Below are 21,083 nucleotides of genomic sequence, written 5' to 3'. Positions count from 1 at the left end.
TGTAGTTATTGTTCTCCATAGAAATACATTTTACACTGCTTGTACATCTAATAATCTTTTGCTCATTTCCTCACCTTCGACTAAAGAACTGTAACAGTAACATAAAACTACATCATAAATAAAAAGTAAAATAAATGTTACTGCTTGCGGAGGTGGAAAGTAACTAAGTACCTTTGCTCACTTACAGTTCTGAGGTACTTGTACTGTACAGAAGTATTTCATGTTGTTGTTTTTTGTTTGTTTTATTTACTTTTGCTGTTGTACTTCTGCTCCACTACATTTTCTGACAATTTTACTTTGCCGATGCAGATTCCCAATACAAAATAAATGCTGATGTCAGCAAGAATGGCCACTAAATACGACATAGGCACAGCAAAGTGCACAGAATTACAGAATGAAAGTTCCAAAGAGAATATTTACTAGCAACAGTGAAATACTGCCACAAACCACCAATCACAGCAACCCAGGGACATGCTGCTCTCCCTACACAGTCAACCTGAATGAAAAAGCAGGGCTTCTAACAGGAACAAATGATGAGTCTGAGCTTGATTGGAGAGATGCAGAGATGACCCCACCAATGGGTAGACAGGGTGGAGCCCATGTTGATTGGCTTGAAAGGATCTGAGACATGCCACCAACCAAGCGTGTTCTCTGGCAGAGAACAGATCTGCATGCAGTCTATGTACAGGAGCTGGGTCACGTGCTTTAGCACACATAGAAAAGAAAAAAACAAAAACAAAAGGGCCTGGAGCCATAACACTAGAATTTAGGTAAAATAATTACTAAAATTTAGTTTCTTAAAGTTTGTGAAATCTGGACTAGACTTGTACATTAACGTTATTAACAGCATAATATTCAGTACTGAACTTAAAAGAAGTAGTTTTGTTTTGTTGAATATTTCTTCTTTGTAAATTGTGGAGCATGAACTTCAGTACTGTATTTTAAGTGGAGTAGAGTACTTTTGTAGAGCTTTGCATTTTGTGTTTGTGGTTCAGTGATTTAAGTAAATGAGCCAAAGATTTAGGAGATGTTATGTAAACAGTTTTGGAAAACCTGCAGACAAAATTCTTTAAAAAAAATACAACCCACAATGGTCACTGAAATAATGTGCATCTCGCAAAATAGATAACAAACACATATTAAATACACATTGTTTTTGTTTTTGCATATTGCTACATTGCTTTTGAGTTGCGGTTCAATAGTATTAAAGCATATAAAGCATTTTTAAGACCACTTCAGAATTCTTGGGTGGTTTTAGTTGTGTTTTGGCTCATTATCCTGTTGGGTCATGTCCTGTAATAAAGACCAAACTTTCTGAAACTGGGCAGCACGTTTTGCTCCAGAATGTCTTGAAAGTTTTGAGATTTCATTGTACCCTGCAAAGATGTAAGAAACTCTGTGCCAGATGGAGCAAAGCAGCCCCAGAACATAACTGATTCTCCTCCATGTTTGACAGTAGCTACAGTGTACTTTTCTTTGTAGGCTTCATTTTTATGTCTGTGAACATAGAGCTGATGCTTTTTGTCAAAAAGTTCCAGTTTTGTCTCATCTGTGCAAACGAAATACTCCCAGAACCTTTGTGGTTTGTCAATATGCATATTGGCAAATTCCAGTCTTGCATCTTTATAACTTGCTTTCAACAGTGGATTCCTCTTCAGTAATCCATTAATTACACTTTAGCTCAAACAGTGACTGATTGTGTGATCTGACACTGATCTACCTTGACCTTGTACTTGACCTTTCATCTCTAATCTCTTTGGAATTTGTTCTGGGCTCTTTGGTTACCATTCAGTGTTTCTGTGATAGATCAGAATAATGGAGATGTACTCATGTTTAATGACTTTGACTAACCTGTTTCACTTCACCACTCCTACACAGTTTTTCTCCAGGGGCTTATTTATCAACAACAATAAAAGATCTAGAGTGTAGAAATTAATTTGATTCTAATCCCAATATCACAGTGCCTTGTAAAAACTGCATGAGCAGCTGTGATGATGCAGTACAATATTGCTAACTATGGATAAGTATCTTTTGCAGAAACATAGAAACATAAACAAATTGTAGTATGGTAATAGTTTGTACCAGACATTATCTTTGATGTGGGTTTACATGTCACATCCTTCCCAACATCATTAAAATTATGATTAATGAACAGTCCAAGATGTTTTAAGAGGATGATATCGGGCAAGTTGTTGCACCTTCATATCAGGAGATGCAAACAATATTACATCTTAATGATATCCTGCATTATGTTGCTGTCCAATCTCAACTCTGTCACCTGTCGTATTATTCCTTGTGGTAACTGTAGTATTAGGATTTCACAGACTTTTAAATCCTTTACTTCACATGTTCTGTCTAGGAATGATAATGATGATCATGATCAGGGGAGTGTTGTAAAAATAATTAATTTTTCTGTTAATAGTGTGCTAAGAGTTAATGTTTCCTTCACTTATTTCACATATCAAGAAAATGACTTTGCTTTGATTTAATGTCTGAAGGAGCAGATCCTTTTAGAAAAGAGAAACCTTTGACCATGGAGAGGTAGAGTGTGAAGATGACTATCAACACAGCAAAACAGGGAACGTAGCATAGTTTGGTGAGAAAGTGAGTGAGGCTCCTGAGTAACACTGTGCTGTATAATGTCTTGTTTTCCTTTTTTGTGCTTTCCTTATTTCTTATACGTTCTAATAAATAAATAAAGACCATCTTGAGATTCTGTTTGTTTCCACGACAGTTTGCCTGTAATTTTTATTCTAATCTCCTAAAACAACTCTCTACTTAGTTTTCTGTGGTCCATGTTCATTGTGGTACACACCATGAAGGCATAAGGACCACTTTTCACCCTTTAAATAGACACACTGACTGACTACAGGTTTGATGACACCTAATTAGCTAATTAGCCTATGGTCAAATTATTTTAGATCTGTCTTTTCTAGGGCTACCATCATCTTTGTCCAGGCCAGTTTTTGAAGAAAAAAAAAAAAAAAACTTCTGTTGAGCCACAACTCAAAAGCTATGTCTGATTTACATTCATACATACATTTCTTTAATGGAAGGGTACTAACATTATTGTTCACTTGTATATTTTACCAGCTTACAAACGGAAGTAACAAAATATTTTTAGCTCATAAAAATATGTCATTTTTTGTGACTTTAAATGTCGCCCTCATTTTAATGAAGTGACAACTTTCAGTTCCTCTCCTTTTTAAGATTTGTTATAAAACATATTTATGGTGAAGCAGGTCACATAACCCATTAACAAAAGATTAGTATTAACTCAATAAGATGATATAATTAACACAATTGGAACTTCCCAAACAAAACAAAACAAACAAAAATATCATGTGCATTACACGAGAATCACACAGAAAAAAAATAAATAAATAAATAATAAAATGTATCTTTGTTAAGCTAATTAGATTCATTTTAGCCTATTAGTTGATTAATGGTTAGTGGTCTTCAACTAACTCATTTGTTACCAAACTGTCACACAACAAACATCAAATGATGGGTGGAGGAAAAACATTTTCCCAAGATGTGTCACACTGAAATATGTAGGAACAGACTGAAAGTGTTCATAGGAGAAGGAGTATGACACACAGCAAAGGTCACCAGTCACTGCTGCAGTTTGCCATTGGGCTACCAGGCAGCTCAGAGTCCGGGTTTCTTAAGAATTTAAATATTGTATTACTGAAGTTGTGTATTGTATAATAATAGTCTAATGAATGAATACAGAAGTAGTACAAAGGGTTGTACTATGTGTTGTGACTTCTTATAGGCCACAGAAAAGAAAAAAACACAGATCAAAACCATGTCTAGTTCACTGGTCAGCCACACGGAGAGTGAATGTAGATGAAGCTACTCCTGATGTAAATCAACAGTTGAGTACAGAGGAGGTGAAGCGTCGTTGATGTGGTCGGCAGAACTTTCTTCTTGTGGAAGCCCAGCGTACATGACATTATCTGTGCTACCACACGAGGCGCTGTTCAGAGAGTTGGTTGTACCATCTGGAAAATCCACGTCAGTGTAGATTAATTTCTGGAGGAACACAAAGCCAGGTCAGAAATGATCTCTTCTTCACTGTTAGTCTAAATGACTAATCAGTTCTCTTTGTCTTGAATATCAGTTTTCTCTGTGTTTTGTAGTGTTGTTTTACTGAAACAAAGTTGTGTAATAATGAAATGTTATAAGTCTAAATAAGAAAAACTCTTGTGCTGGTCAACTGCATTAGATAATCAGAAGTTCTTATGTCTGTAGGGTAAGTGTCTGCAAAATACTGTGGAGATGCATGTAGAACTATTCATTCATCCCCTAAATAGCACGTGTTAGCGTGGTCGTCCATTAGTCATTTGTTTGGTTTGTTCCCCAACTCCTCCTGTCACATGTCAAAGTGTCCTTGGGTAAGACACTGAAACAATATTATGACAATACGACCCTTTACCATTCTACATCTAAAAGAAAACACAAATGTAAAGGACCGTTTTGCTTGTGTGATTAATAAAAAACAGAAACAATTATTAGACTTGTGTAAAACTCAAATGTCCATAGTACTGGTGCTACTGTTGTCTGTTGTTTGAAACATCCAAATGTGGCCACAGAAAGTGGTTTTGAGTTCAAAACGACAGCACTTCCTGTTTCCAGGAGTCAAGTCTGAGGGTTTTTGAATTTTCTTCACAGTTTTGTTTCATAAGAATTTCAACTTGAATTTTAGTTTATTTTAAATCAATATCTGTATTTCAGTGCAGCACTGTTTTTACCCTGTGTTTGTCCACACTGTAAACTTGGATAAATAACTTATACTCCAAACAACAGAAGCTCTTAGTCTGAGATATATAATCATCACTCAGTCTGCTTCCTGTTTCTTCTAACAGGAAGAACAGCGTGTTCCTGTGTGTTGTTCCTGTAAGTTTTTAAAATTCTTCAACGTTTCCTTTTAAAGAGGCACACACATAGTTTTGTATCCATGGAGGTTATTTTTCCAATAGAATTATTATTGTGTGTATAAACAACTTTTTAATATCTAATTTATCAGTTTGTGCCAGTTTGTATTTAGAGGTCTTGTTTAGGTCAATCCTCCAGCTCCTCCCTCCGTCTAAAACAAGCTAAACGTGGGTGTAATGTTTTCATTTTCCTCTCTTTTTAGATTGACTGGCCAAGGCAAACACATGGATACAGATAAAAACTATAGGTAAACCATTAAACTTACTGAGGTCAGTAGACCTCAAGAGAAAACTTTTTTTTTTTTTTTTTTTTTTCAAAAAAGCTGTTAATTTCTTGCAGTGGATCCAATCTTACTTGGTTCTGAGCACAGGCTGGAGGGTCAGTGGCTACGCTGTATTCATCTGTGGTGTCGACTCCATTTGGTTTGGTGTATTTAGCACAATTGTAACCTGTAGACACTTCCACAGGGGACGATCTGCTCTGTCTGTCCTCCTCTCTGATCTCCTCATACACTTGGCTGACCTGCAGGAGGAGGGGAGGGTTTGGTTTGTGTGATCAGCTGCTTTCACAATGACCTGGGATTTCTTACATTTACTCACACTTACCTCTCTGGCATGAGTGTCCTCAGCTTCTACAGGATGTTCTGCAAAATATGCAGTTCAGAAGATTAGGATTAGACTTAGATCAAGAGAGTCAAGAGAGTCAAGAGAAGCTTTATTGTCATTCCAACCACATATAGCTGAAGCAGTACATAGTGAAATGAGACAATGTTTCTCCACAACCATGGTGCTACATAAGACATTAACAAGACAGAACATGGGGCTGAGGACTGCTAAGTTGTCCTAGCCACATAAAGTGCATCCTGTGCAACCTAGTGCAAACAGTGCAAGAACACAAAGAGAAAGTGCAGACAGACATCTGAAGACAACAAGAACACAAAAACAGCAGCGACCAGTAGCTGAAATGTACAATTTACATCTGATGTACTGTAAAAACGATGGTGGAAATTATGAGAATGAACAGCAAGTTGAACATGTCAAATCCAGTGTGTGTGTGTGTGTGTGTGTGTGTGTATGTGTGCTCAGTTCAGTTTTTTGGTGTGTGTGTTGAGGAGCCTGATGGCTCGAGGGAAGAAACTGTTCAACAGTCTGGTTGTGAGGGCCCGAATGCTCCGGAACCTCTTCCCTGATGGCAGAAGGGTGAATATTGGGTGGGGTCATCGTCAATGCAGGTAGCTTTGCGGATGCAGCGTGTTGTGTAAATGATGGTAAACTTCATCACAGAGGTCTGAATTCAATCAGTCCTAAGCCTGAATCTACACTCTGTGTCAAACAGCTTGATCCATACTCAAGTTAAAAAGGAAAATGAAGATTCACCATGAACAGTGTTAAGTTAACAGGAATATTCAATGTAGTTTAAGTCATTTCCTGATAACTGTAGTTTGTTTTTTGTTTCAGTAAATATTTGTCATTTATTTATTACTAGTTTTAGCCAAGATTTAGTCACAGGTTACCTTTCATGATGCTGATATGGACTTTGTGAAATTAATAATTTGTTTAAAATAGATTCATATTAAGAATGCAGGTATAGATATGAGAAAAATGTGACTAAATGTGGGGCCAGTAGTGAGTGAAATAAATATCAAAAAGGAAAGAGAAAAGAAACAGAAGTACTATGTAGTACTTTTCTATGTTGTGACACTAATATATCTAAGGTGAACTCCCCCTATGTAATTCAGATTTTATTGTATAGTTGTAGGATAAGATGAGAAAGACTTCCCACAGTGGGGACATTCCCATGTTTATAGCAGCAGAGGAAACAAAGACAAGCACAGGAAGATCTTCAAAAACAAATACAAATATTTAAATAAAAACATATGTATATAATATATATATATATTTACAGGGCTTTGGCATTAAAATTTTGAGTATTGAATATTGCACCTCCCATTACAATCATATGAATTTGAATACGGCATATTGCGTAACACCTTAGGTTACAAATAACTATTATTATTATTGTTATTGTTATTATTTTCTTACTGCATTGATCCTTACCATCCTTTAAACAGGTTGGCTGTTCATTTCTGCATTCTTCTATTTGTCTGTAAGTCCTTTCTACTCTATCTATCTCTTGAAAGGCTATGAACTAAAACCTATATTACTTGATTTAGTAGTTTTTTGTAGTTTATTTTTCAATTCAGAAAAAACATATACGTAAGTTATTTTATGCTATATTAGTGTCATTAAAAAGTTTACAAAACACCTACATATGTAATAAGGGGATGTGGTTGAGGATGTGCCATAAGAATTGTACTGGCTGCATCTGGCCACCCCTTTGACACGTTTCTGTGGGCACCACTACAGGTCATAAGAAGCTGCTTGGACAAACAACCTAGGGATGGTTTTAAAGAAAGAACATTAAAGTATTTTTTCATATGTGAATAATTGTTTGGGGCAGCTAACAAGTGATGTATGTATGTATTTTATGTATTCAACTATTGTGTACTACTGTGTGTGTTATATGCAGCCTTACCTTTGAGTTTCTTGGGCCTCTTCATGCAGAATATTAGGACAGTCACTAATAATATGATGATGATAAAAACCAGACTCAGACTGCAATACAGCAGTGTACCTGTGGTAGGATTAACAGGGGATATGTTATCATGACACTTCATGTGTCAGTATAAAGTGGGTCTGAGGTGTGGTCAACGTGGTGGAGGTGTGAATTGTTCCTGATCTTTCTGAGGATGGATGAAAGGGCAGCATGATAAATAGAAGACAGGTTGTGTTAAAGGCCTCCACCTCTGCTGAGTGAGGGGTTATTTATTTCCACAGGCAAAACCTCCCTCACTAAATACTGTCAACTACTGTACCTCAGTACTGTAGACTGTACTACAATCTACAGCAAGTACATAAAGTAGCCACTATTTGCATTTTCTGCAACGTCTACTTCACCACAGCTGAGAGAAAAATATTCTAATAACTCCCTAAATTCTGAATGATATAAACCATAATCAGCATTTTATAAACTATTATTACAGAACTTAAATCTACTTTTACCAGCTGTTATTATGATTTGTTTAGTGCAAATTAAAGTGATGAACATATTCATGTATCCCAAATTGTGATCTTATATACATTATCTTATATATATATATATAATGCATATAAAGTACTTTTACTATCCTATATGTTTTTAGCTTGTGGTGAGTATTTCTACTATGTGATACTGTTTACTTGTACTGTAGACCAGCTCGCATTATAACCATACTCACACTGTAATGAACCCACACTGTGAATGGGTACATAATGAACACACACACACACACACACACACACACACACACACACATATAAACTGTATTCTGTGCTGAGAACAATAAATATCTATAAATACTTTAAAATACAGAACATAATGTACCTGAACCTGCAGGTGATTCAGTCTCAGGATGTTTGGTGGTTTCAGTGGACGCTGATGAAGATGTGAATCTTTCTGAACTGAAGACGGAAGTCTGAGTTGTTTTTGTGAACCATGATGAAGATGATGTTGTTGAAGGTCGGAGAGTAAAGTTTGGTTTTAAAGTGGTTGAAGCTGTGAACAATGAAACGATCAGATACTGATACACATGGATCCTGATGACAGGGTGTTTTCTTCTGATGCTACAAACTGATAAAACTGTGGTAACATTTCTATGAAATCACTTCATTATCTGTAGTTAAACAACATTTAATCACAATAATTCTGAAGTTTATTCCAATTAATATAAAACAGTGTGTGTGCATGTGTGGAACTGTGTGAGTTTGTTGGTTTTCTACCTGACTACTGTTTGTTTTACTGGTCCCAGTGATGGAAATGTGCAGCACTTATTTTTCAGACTAAACATATCAGGTTATTTGAAACCTGAGTATCTGTCAGGGAACAGTCAGTTTCCTCAAACCTCCAGAGACATGAAGGAACATTTTCATCACTTTCAGTAAAACTCACCTTCTGTCACCAAGAGCTCAAACTTCTCATATCCATCAGGACCCAATCTCTCCAAATTACATGTGTACCATCCAGAGTCAGACTTTTTCAGCTGTGTGATGCTCACATACATGATGTTTGATCCCTCTTTATATTCAATACTGTATCTGTCTCTCTGAGCTCTGTCATTGGTTGTTTCAATGAGAATGTTTCCTGTTGTACATTCTTCTTTACAGAACAGCTTCCTGCTGCCAGATAAATAAAATGAGCATCCAACTGTGATGTTTCCTCCTTCAGTTTCTATATGGAGTTTCTCTGCACTGCTGAGACCAGTGTTTCCATCCTGCAGAGCTGTTGACAACATGAACAATCAATAGTTACCATCTTGCTGGAAGATGCTGTGAGGGAACGGACTGACGGGGACCAAACGGGTACAAACAAAAGTATATTTATTTACAAACAAAGGAAGGGACACGGGGAAACCAAACAAACACTAACAAAGTATCAACACAAAAAGACCCAAAACCACGGTGGATTAGAACTAACAAAAACCAGGAACCGACAGACCAAGTAGCAACCTAAAACAACGCAGGAATGCAGGAAAAAAAAAATAAAACAACTAAACACACAAATAACTGACTAACTTAAGACAGGACTACACAGCACAAAACCGACAGACTAAAAAATACAAAAGTAACAAAAGAAAACTACTGTCGAGGGCAAGGCAACACAGGAGCAAACGCCAAAACCAAAAATACAAAGTGACAACAGAAAATCACTGCAGTCGCAGGCAAACAAAACTCACATGTGGGGAAACAGTCCAACAAACAAACGAGGAAGATGACGGACGAACCAGAGTTGCTGAGGACACTATGCGACATGACACACAACACAACGTGACGAACCAGCAGAGAACAAAGGACTGAGGGAAGCTTATAAGACAAAAGGGGAACACAGGTGAAATTAATCAGTCAATTAAGAGTCCATGGGTTGAGTGGAGGTGGAGGTGCAGGAATGGAGAAAACAAACAGAAGGGGGAGACAAAAAAACGTCCAAACAGGCAGGTATGAGGCCTGAATCCTGACAGGACCCCCCCGGCAAGGGGCGGATACCAGACGGCCACAAACAAACGAGGACGGGCAGGAGGAGGGAGGCCCGGAGGAGGGCCCGAAACACCAGACCGGGTGGGCGGAGGGAGGCCCGGTGGAGGGACCGGGAGCAGCAGACCAGGAGTGCCTCCGGCGGACGGCCAGGAGGCGGCAAGCAGACCAGGAGTGCCTCCGGCGGACGGCCAGGAGGCGGCAAACAGCCCAGGAGTGCCTCCGGCGGACGGCCAGGAGGCGGCAAACGGACCAGCAGTGCCTCCGGCGGACGGCCAGGAGGCGGCGAACAGGACTGGGGAGGCGACGAACCAGAAGGCGGAGCCTCGGGCGGACGGCCGGGAGGCGACGAACCAGAAGGCGGAGACGACAAACCAGAAGACAGAGCCTCGGGCGGACGGCCGGGAGGCGGCAGGAGAGCCGCAGACCGAAGAACCTCGGGACTGCGAAGCGGAAGCCGGCTGCGGAGCTGCGGCCTGGAGAGCCGGCTGAGGAGCGCCGGGCGGATGCTCCGGCGTCTGGAGAGCCGGCTGAGGAGCGCCGGGCGGATGCTCCGGCGTCTGGAGAGCCGGCTGAGGAGAGACGGCGACGGCGGCCTCTGCGTCGACCCGTCCGAAGACTGAAGAGACGGCGACGGCGGCCTCTGCGTCGACCCGTCCGAAGACTGAAGAGACGGCGACGGCGGCCTCTGCGTCGACCCGTCCGAAGACTGAAGAGACGGCGACGGCGGCTCTGCGTCGACCCGTCCGAAGACTGAAGAAGACGGCGACGGCGGCCTCTGCGTCGACCCGTCCGAAGACTGAAGAGACGGCGACGGCGGCCTCTGCGTCGACCCGTCCGAAGACTGAAGAGACGGCGACGGCGGCCTCTGCGTCGACCCGTCCGAAGACTGAAGAGACGGCGACGGCGGCCTCTGCGTCGACCGTCCGAAGACTGAAGAGACGGCGACGGCGGCCTCTGCGTCGACCCGTCCGAAGACTGAAGAGACGGCGACGGCGGCCTCTGCGTCGACCCGTCCGAAGACTGAAGAGACGGCGACGGCGGCCTCTGCGTCGACCCGTCCGAAGACTGAAGAGACGGCGACGGCGGCCTCTGCGTCGACCCGTCCGAAGACTGAAGAGACGGCGACGGCGGCTCTGCGTCGACCCGTCCGAAGACTGAAGAGAGAGACGGCGACGGCGGCCTCTGCGTCGACCCGTCCGAAGACTGAAGAGACGGGCGACGGCGGCCTCTGCGTCGACCCGTCCGAAGACTGAAGAGACGGCGACGGCGGCCTCTGCGTCGACCCGTCCGAAGACTGAAGAGACGGCGACGGCGTCCTCTGCGTCGACCCTCCGAAGACTGAAGAGACGGCGACGGCGGCCTCTGCGTCGACCCGTCCGAAGACTGAAGAGACGGCGACGCGGCCTCTGCGTCGACCCGTCCGAAGACTGAAGAGACGGCGACGGCGGCCTCTGCGTCGACCCGTCCGAAGACTGAAGAGACGGCGACGGCGGCCTCTGCGTCGACCCGCCGAGACTGAAGAGACGGCGACGGCGGGCCTCTGCCGTCGACCCGTCCGAAGACTGAAGAGACGCGACGGCGGCTCTGCTGCGTCGACGGCCGTGCCGAGACTGAGAGACGGCGACGGCGGCCTCTGCGTCGACCCGTCCGAAGACTGAAGAGACGGCGACGGCGGCCTCTGCGTCGACCCGTTCCGAAGACTGAAGAGACGGCGACGGCGGCCTCTGCGTCGACCCGCCTGGGAACCGGACTGGAGTCAGTGGGCCTGTCTGCCAGGGACCAAGATCAGCATCTGACACCCAGAGCAGCGGTGACTGCGGCATCAAGGGGCTGGCACTGCAGCGACGGCTGAGGGACCGCACGGAACGAAGAGGCCTGATGAGGGGACCAGAAACGGAGAGGCTGATGAGAGGGACAGGAAGAGGAAGAGGCGCTGAGGGACAGGAACGGAAGAGGCTGATGAGGGAGCCAGGAACGGAAGAGGCTGATGAGGGACCAGGAACGGAAGGAGGCTGGATGAGGGACAGGAACGGAAGAGGGCTGATGAGGGATCCAGGAACGGAAGAGGCTGATGAGGGACCAGGAACGGAAGAGGCTGATGAGGGACCAGGAACGGAAGAGGCTGATGAGGGACCAGGAACGGAAGAGGCTGATGAGGGACCAGGAACGGAAGAGGCTGATGAGGGACCAGGAACTGAAGAGGCTGATGAGGGACCAGGAACTGAAGAGGCTGATGAGGGACCAGGAACTGAAGAGGCTGATGAGGGACCAGGAACTGAAGAGGCTGATGAGGCGACAGGAACTGAAGAGGCTGATGAGGCGACAGGAACTGAAGAGGCTGATGAGGCGACAGGAACTGAAGAGGCTGATGAGGCGACAGGAACTGAAGAGGCTGATGAGGCGACAGGAACTGAAGAGGCTGATGAGGCGACAGGAACTGAAGAGGCTGATGAGGCGACAGGAACTGAAGAGGCTGATGAGGCGACAGGAACTGAAGCTGATGAGGCGACAGGAACTGAAGAGGCTGATGAGGCGACAGGAACTGAAGAGGCTGATGAGGCGACAGGAACTGAAGAGGCTGATGGGGGACCAGGAACTGAAGAGGCTGATGAGGGACCAGGAACTGAAGAGGCTGATGAGGCGACAGGAACTGAAGGTGGAGCTTTGACAAGAGCAACAGCGGCAGTAGCAGCAGCGGCAGCAGCAGCTATGACGAGGGCCGCTGCGGGGCAAACAAAAGCCGCATCGGCTGCACAATAAACGCTAGCAGCATGGGCTGCGGGGCTATCACCAGCAGCATGGGCTGCGAGGCCAACACTAGCAGCATGGGCTGCACGAGCAGGACAAACTAGAGCCGCAGCATCGGCTGCAGAACCAGTACAAACAAAAGCAGCATCGGCTGCAGGACCAACTAAAGCAGCATCGGCTGCAGAACCAGTACAAACAAAAGCAGCATCGGCTGCAGGACCAACTAAAGCAGCATCGGCTGCAGAACAAACAAAATCCATAGTATCGGCTGCAGGACCAGGACAAACTAGAGCCGCAGCATCGGTTGCACGGCCAGGACAAACAAGAGCCGCAGCATCGGCTGCACGGCCAGGACAAACAAGAGCCGCAGCATCGGCTGCACGGCCAGGACAAACTAGAGCAGCATCGGCTGCAGAAACAGGACAGACAAAAGCAGCATCGGCTGCAGGACCAACTAAAGCAGCATCGGCTGCAGAACAAACAAAATCCGCAGCATCGGCTGCAGGACCAGGACAAACAAGAGCCGTAGTATCGGCTGCAGGACCAGGACAAACAAAAACCGCAGCATCGGCTGCAGGACCTCTAACTGAGGCAGCATCAGTTGTACCACCGAATAAAACAGTATTGGCTGCACCCCTAGCAAGAACTGGCGCACAAACCTGGGCTGAGCCCCGGGCTGCTGTGGAAACTGCACCCGGAGCCACATACACTGCCGACACAGGGGCCTGGGAGGCCCTCCGTCGCTGACGGGGACGTCGGCGCTTGCTGTGAACTGTAGTCTCTGGGGTCTCCACCCGCAGAGCAAGACGAGAACCCCAGTAAGGGGAAAGGTGAGGTTCACAGGGGGTGGGTGACTGGCTCACTAACACACCACACCGGAGATCTAGCTCAGGAGCCGACTGAGCCTTCAGCTCTGCATATATTGAGCGAGCTTCCTCGGGGCTCAGAGCAACAGGTGTTAGTGGGTCAGGTGAGGTGACTGGCGGAACCGGTGACGTACTGAGTGATTGAGCGGAAATGGAGGACTGAATGGGTGGGGGAGCCGACAAAAAACGTTCCCTGGCTGAAATCAGACATGCCATCGCGGCGTCTTCCAAATGTCTAAACTCGACATATTTCAGTAGGTACTCCTTATCCTTGAAGGCTCTGATCAGTGCCCTACACATGGCCTCCACACACTCCAACGTGTCAGCCATGTCCACACACCGTAGTACATACGCTGAGCTGCTATGGAGGTCTACATATTCATCCCTCAGGATGTCTTCATAAACACCGTAGTGCATGAAAGACGGACAGGGAGGGAGGACGGTGCGACCAGTGGTGGAATTGCGTGATTCCATGGTCGCTTTTGGCTGGTTCGTTCTGTGAGGGAACGGACTGACGGGGACCAAACGGGTACAAACAAAAGTATATTTATTTACAAACAAAGGAAGGGACACGGGGAAACCAAACAAACACTAACAAAGTATCAACACAAAAAGACCCAAAACCACGGTGGATTAGAACTAACAAAAACCAGGAACCGACAGACCAAGTAGCAACCTAAAACAACGCAGGAATGCAGGAAAAAAAAAATAAAACAACTAAACACACAAATAACTGACTAACTTAAGACAGGACTACACAGCACAAAACCGACAGACTAAAAAATACAAAAGTAACAAAAGAAAACTACTGTCGAGGGCAAGGCAACACAGGAGCAAACGCCAAAACCAAAAATACAAAGTGACAACAGAAAATCACTGCAGTCGCAGGCAAACAAAACTCACATGTGGGGAAACAGTCCAACAAACAAACGAGGAAGATGACGGACGAACCAGAGTTGCTGAGGACACTATGCGACATGACACACAACACAACGTGACGAACCAGCAGAGAACAAAGGACTGAGGGAAGCTTATAAGACAAAAGGGGAACACAGGTGAAATTAATCAGTCAATTAAGAGTCCATGGGTTGAGTGGAGGTGGAGGTGCAGGAATGGAGAAAACAAACAGAAGGGGGAGACAAAAAAACGTCCAAACAGGCAGGTATGAGGCCTGAATCCTGACAGATGCTGCAGTCTGATGAGAATTCCTGTTTCACATTTCCACAGTGACACTGAGAGCTGAGCTGTTCAACTCCACTACAGCAACAGTTGGATTCACAACATTATACTAAGTCATTATACTGTTTAGTTTGATCCACTTTAACTGGGAATAGTTTGGTTAGTTTTGTTTCACTTCACTCCTTCAGTCTGACACTGTGATCATGTTGGTCTAGTTCTATCTAGAGCTTTATTAGTTTATACCAGTAAACAACAAATGACACATCTGTCTTCAAACACAGAACAGATGCTGACAGCAGTTTACTTCATGTTTCTATAGTAATATATGATATAAAAAATAAATAAATAAACTTGTTTTTTCCTGCAAGTTGATTTTCATCTAAGGTTGTCACCTCTCTCTAAATATCTCTCTGTAGTAATTATAACATTAGTTTATTAACTACAATCTTGTATTGGAGCAACCTTTAACAACAGTGAAGCTTTTTCCCGTCACTACTGTAAAGTATCCAGCTCTCATGCAGTTTGTTGTATGTTGTATTAAATAAAACATGGAGAGAAAGAGGAAACCTGAGGTGTGTGGTGCAGAACAGGAACAGCAGTTAAAGAATAAGACTTTGCTGGGTGACATCACAGAGTCTGTAACAATAACTTTATTTAAGGAGCTGCTGTAACTATTGATTTTTACATATACTGTTGTTCACATGAAAAATGGATGGGTTCAATCAAAAGGTGCTTTGTTCTAATTTGTGAATCAGATCCAGATGTAAACATCTGGAAATAAAAGCTGACATGTTGATGTTTTCTCTCATATTCATCTTTTGATGTCAAACTCAAATGTTTTCAGTCGACAGTAAAAATAAAGGAACGGTTCCAATACTTTTGGAGGATACTGTATGACACATATTGAGCTTTGTGTGACTCCATATGTTTTTTGTTTTTATTCACAGTGTTTTCCTTCAGTATTAATGTCGACTGTAGAACATAATAAAAGTTGACTGGTTGTGTATGTGAGGAGATAAATAGTTAGAAAAACAGCAGCCAATGAGCTCCAACATCTGATCTGTTTGATCTAAACTAACTGGAAATGTGGGCAGTGTTCCATGTTTCTGTTTCTGGTCACTGCCTCTTGGTGAATTGAGGTTTAGCATGTGTTGCTTAACTTAACCACAGCTCAAAGGCTGCTACCACTGTTTTACTGCTGCAGTGTTGTTTCTCTCTGACTGAGTCAAATAATAATAGATTGATTTCTTTAAAATAAGGAAATAAACAAAGTGTTTTAGCTCAGAACAAGAGAAGAAAATCAAGATGCTCTGATCTTACACTGTTTTTCAAACATGTTAAAAACAGACAAATATAGAGAGAGAGGCTGACGTGAGTGATTAAACAGGTTAGAACTGTGAAATTGATCAAATCTAAATAAAGGTAGAAAATATAAAGTATGGTTGGAAGAAGAGAGAGAAAATACTCACTGAGGAGGAAGCAGATTAAAATGGGATACATGTTCATGTTGACTCTCTGATGGTTTAATGCTGCCTCTCTTCCTTGTTCACTGTCAAACCAGGAACTTTTCACTTCTCGATAAGACACAGTCCCTCCTTCAAACACACCCACCCTACTCAACCCCACCATCTGCTCATCTACACCCATGAATCCCACTTTAACACAGTAGTTTTAATGTTACAACAAGGAACAGAAACACTGCTACCACAAGTAAAGTATTAAATCATTAGTATATTGATGTGCACACCAGTCTCTGTTCTCTATAACCCTGACCATACTGACCTGATCCTGGTTTAGAAAACAACAATACTTCTATTAATACTGTTATTCTGTTATTTATACGACTTTCTGCACACTGAGAGAAATAAGCAATAGATTCACTGAACTCTTAATTCTTCTGTTTGTCTGCTGAGAATTGCACCTCCTACTCCGAACCTGATACCAACCTTGCCCTAACCTTAAACACCACAGGAGGACACTGCATGAAACCCAAGTTGACGAGAGAGAAAAGACACGTGCATGCAATTCAGCAGTAGACAGAACTCAACATTACATCCTCCATTACTGTTTCCTCATTATTAAGCCTCTGCTCCTCTATCCCATGTTGAGGAACATTTAAATCATTCTACAAAGTAAAGTTTAAAATGTGAATCGATCTTAGTGAGAGCTGACAGGACAGGATTTAAAAAAGGCTGGACTTATAGTGAACAAAGTTTTAAACAACAAACAACAAAATAAAACAAGAAAAAAACTATCCAAAGAAATCCTGATGAATCTGCTTCTCTGAGCTCTTTTTGTATCAGTTTAATTCAATTGTTTATTTATTATATGATTATTTTTTACTTCTTGATTGTTGCTCAAAGTCCAAAGACTGTAGATATTTATCCTATGTCTTCTCTGAGGGGCAAGAATTATGGAGAGAGGAGAAAAGACACATTGGACTGTCATTTGTTGAAGCTCAGCCTCAGAAACAACTCTTCATTGGAAACTTGATCCTGATTGGACGCTACAGCTGATCAGACTCATCTCAAACTGCATCACAACACCAGCACAGTTTTCTACCCAAGTATATGTATATCAAGTCTTATTTGATTTGTTTTCAGATGAACACAGTCATGGATCTGTGGGTCTTAGTGGCAGAAGAACCACCAACAGCTCTCAATGACTCTTTAGTTTTTTCTGAATCTTCTACCCAATCTGACCAGTCAGGACACCTCTAGCTGACAGCATTTAACCACTGGCTGTCTAGGTGCTGTCCCACAAACAAAGTGGATGATGTAGATCACATGTCCGTCTGATTAAGTCATATTAATAATTGTGTTTCTAGAAGCACAGGTCTGGGTGGAGGAGTAGCAGCAATCTTCCACTCAAACTTATTAATCAAACTCTGGCTGACTCTCTGACTACTTCCTGGATCTGGACTCTAGCTCTGATATTTATTGTGATTTCTGACCTGGACTGTGTTTTTGGATATTGTGATAAGAATTTCAGATTGCGTATGATTATCTGGATTTCCAGTGTGTTGTGGTGCGTGTGCTCTGTCGTGTGTCACAGCCTAAATACATTAGTTGTGGTATAATAAAAGCAGGTGTGAGGATCCGACAACTCAGTTCCAGGTTGGACTCTTTGAAAGTTCAGTTTCCATGTCGTGTGGATTTCATGCAGCAGCTTCACACTAATTAAACTGATTGTTAACACTTGTCGTGCAGCAGTGTGCATTTAACCTGCAGTGCTGCACAGGCTAGTTGCCAGATCTTCTAATGTATTAGAGACAAGATCCAGCCATAAGCTTGTAACCCGTTACGACATCCTGTTATTGTCTGTTGGAATGAACTGAGTTACCGGTCTCCTCGCGGTTCTTGGAAGCTTTACTAAGGAGGAGGATATGGTGTTTGGAACTCTTTCTAGAAGCACCAGGAGAATTGATGCTGCACTACCGTGAAATCTATTTTGTGGATTTTTCGTTTAATTCTGGACTGTGGACATTGTTTGTTCCTGTTAAGTTTTTTTCCAGAATTTGTGTTTACACACTGCCATTTATGTTTGGATTATCTATGGGAGAACCTACCTTTAGTGTGAAAAGGGGAGCTACATTAAACAGATGTGGCTACGCTGGAGAGTGTGTATGTTGTTGTATGTATTTTAAATTCAGTAAACCGCCGGCTGTTATACTCCAAGGTTCTTATCTCTGGTCTACAAATTTGAATCATTCCTTTGAAGCTAGAACTAGTCCAGTAGCTTCTGTGCAGTGATACAAGTGCTAGATGGTTATACCTGATAAAGCTATGATCCACAGGTGTTTGAACACCCGGTACATCACAGTTTGTCATGTTTAAGACTGTGTAGGTGTAGAACAGTCATTGTACCCAACCTGACCTCTGTCCACCTCAACATTAATATGGAAAATATGGTGTTTATATGGTGGCTTATTGGTGCACATTATTGAAATATAATTGTTGATGCATGACGCTCATCTCTTTAATGCTGCACCTGTTAAAGGTAGATATCATGTTAATGACTTTATATCTGCTGAGCAGTTTGTAAATGTATCCCCACGGGTCAAAAAGTCTTAATTAACTATAAATGCAGTGTGAAAAAGCCAAATCCAAATCTGAAACTGAGAGTAGACATTCAGCGATATTTATTGTTTGAATAATTAATGTAATTACAGGAAACACCTGTCAGTCACATGTTCTCATACTTTTGCTCACATGAAAAATGGGTGGGTTCAAACAAAAGGTGCTATCTTCTAAGTTTTGTATCAGATCCAGATGTAAACACCTGGAAGTAAAAACTGAAATGTTGATCATTTGTCTCAATCTTTTGATGTCAAACTCAAATGTTTTCAGTCGACAGTAAAAATAAAGGGACTGGTCTCACTGTTCTAATTCTATGATGTATACTATGAGTATGATAGTGCACCTGTGGGGGGGTTAACGGCTAAATATACTGTTAAATAACACTTCAATCAATATTATGTATCTTTTTACATTCATTGATGTCAAATAAATAGTAAAATCAGCGCAACATTTAAATTATAAAATAAAAACTAAAATAAAATAAAAACAAATGTTTTTTTGTTACACAACAATGAATCAAGACTTATACAATCAGATGTATCTTTGTGTATGTGATTGTGTACTGTATATATATATATATATATATATATATATATATATACACAGTACATGTAAAAGTAGAGTAAGACAGACATCTAGTGGCAGCTTTTAAATTTCTAAGTGACCCTAACAGTAGTGTGTTTATTTGCCAAACATCAATTTACTCTCTTTGTGAATCAATACAGACAGTTTTATGCATTAGATCTTTAACTAACTTTTACACAAAAGTTTCCTGTGTGCTAGAAATGAAACAAAGAAAAGCTTTGTAGAGGTATGACACCAACAATCGTGTCCAACAGATGAATTGAATGTCTGAAGTCTGACAATGAGTTTGCAAGAAGCTATTTTCAAAAACACAAAACCAGCACTGGCAAAATACAGTGTTTCTTTCATTAATCTTTACATATATGATAAAAGTGTTTGTACTTGATGGTAAAACTTGGCAGCCATACAAAAAAGGGGGGTATGTAAAATGTTTTGGTCTTTTAATTAATAAATTATTAATTAATTGGCACTTTAATCTCGTTGTACGATGTTGCAATGACAATAACGTTTCTCTTTATCTTTATCTTATCTTTAATATTCTCTCTCTGATAATTTCTGTGTGTGTCTCAGTTTTTATCCTCTACACATGTTCTGTCCCCAGACAGCGTCACAGACAGTGACGGGGGATCAGACTGTGTTAACCAGCTCTTCTCTGATTGGTCCAGTCTGTATAGTAACTTCCAGTCGAGCAGATAAAAACCAAGTGATGATGGTGTCTTTATCTTTCTCGTGTTTCCTGATCTGCTTTGTGATGTTCACTCATCAAAACCTCATGAAGACCTGTTGCATCCAAATGTTACTCAACACTATGAGAATCTTTGGTTTGACTTTAACACAACAACTAATGTGACAAGCTGAGATCTTCCTGTGTTACTTTACTTTCACAGATAAATTCTGTGGAGCTTGAAATAAAAAGAAAATCTGATACTTTTTCTGAATTAAAAATGTTTAGATCTTAGTTACCTCTAAAGAGCTCAGAGTTTTCTTTGTAAAAGTTTAAGTCCACATATGAAAATTACAGCAAATTGAACCTTTTTTTTTCATTTAATGTTTCATTAAATTTTTCTTTTTGTAAAACATTGAAAAAACAGTGAAGATGACTTATATTTAATGAGATCAGACCAAAGTAAGTTACAATGTTTAGATTCTTCTTTGCAGCTGAATTGATGTGATAACCGCTAAACACAGTCTCAGGATTCTCTGAACCAAGTTCATGAGTTTGTCACATGGAAAAGTGATATTACACTGTTGAAGGAGTTTCCTTTTCTAAACTCTGCATTCAACTCATCCCAAAGTTGGCAGGCGAGGTCTTGAAATGCAGCATCTATCACACAATTTCTTAGACAAACAGACTGATGGTGTTTTAGGTCATTGTCGTGTACTGTACAGTCTCTGTGACAGTACTGTAGTATTCTGTCAATAGTAACAGTACTGCAGTATTCTGTCAGTAGTAACAGTACTACAGTAAAGTTGATATTATCTGTGGATCAAAACAATTATTCTAATGTCTCTTTACAAATTGTCTCATCGTCACTGCAGCTTCATGGGGTGAAATGAACCCGGTGCTAAAGGAAAAAATAAAAGATTTATAGAAAAGACAGTGATTATGTCCCTTT

At 41.8% G+C, this 21,083-nt stretch overlaps 1 protein-coding gene across 1 annotated transcript; it reads right to left on the bottom strand.

Moving 5' to 3' along the window:
- Nucleotides 1-1,525: 1,525 nt before the first annotated feature.
- On the bottom strand, nt 1,526-16,450 carry LOC113167228. The gene is made up of 7 exons (XM_026367652.1): nt 16,273-16,450; nt 8,929-9,258; nt 8,365-8,535; nt 7,477-7,575; nt 5,547-5,584; nt 5,296-5,463; nt 1,526-4,038 (listed from the first exon to the last, which is right to left on the bottom strand). Exons 1-7 carry the CDS (start codon nt 16,448-16,450, stop codon nt 3,859-3,861), a joined length of 1,164 nt encoding a protein of 387 aa, XP_026223437.1. The 3' UTR covers nt 1,526-3,858.
- Nucleotides 16,451-21,083: the final 4,633 nt, after the last annotated feature.

The sequence above is a fragment of the Anabas testudineus genome, chromosome 7 (assembly GCF_900324465.2).
Source record: "Anabas testudineus chromosome 7, fAnaTes1.2, whole genome shotgun sequence".
NCBI classification, from domain to species: domain Eukaryota; kingdom Metazoa; phylum Chordata; class Actinopteri; order Anabantiformes; family Anabantidae; genus Anabas; species Anabas testudineus.
The sequence above is the reverse complement of the archived record's forward strand: the minus strand, read 5'-3'. Positions and strand labels throughout refer to the sequence as shown.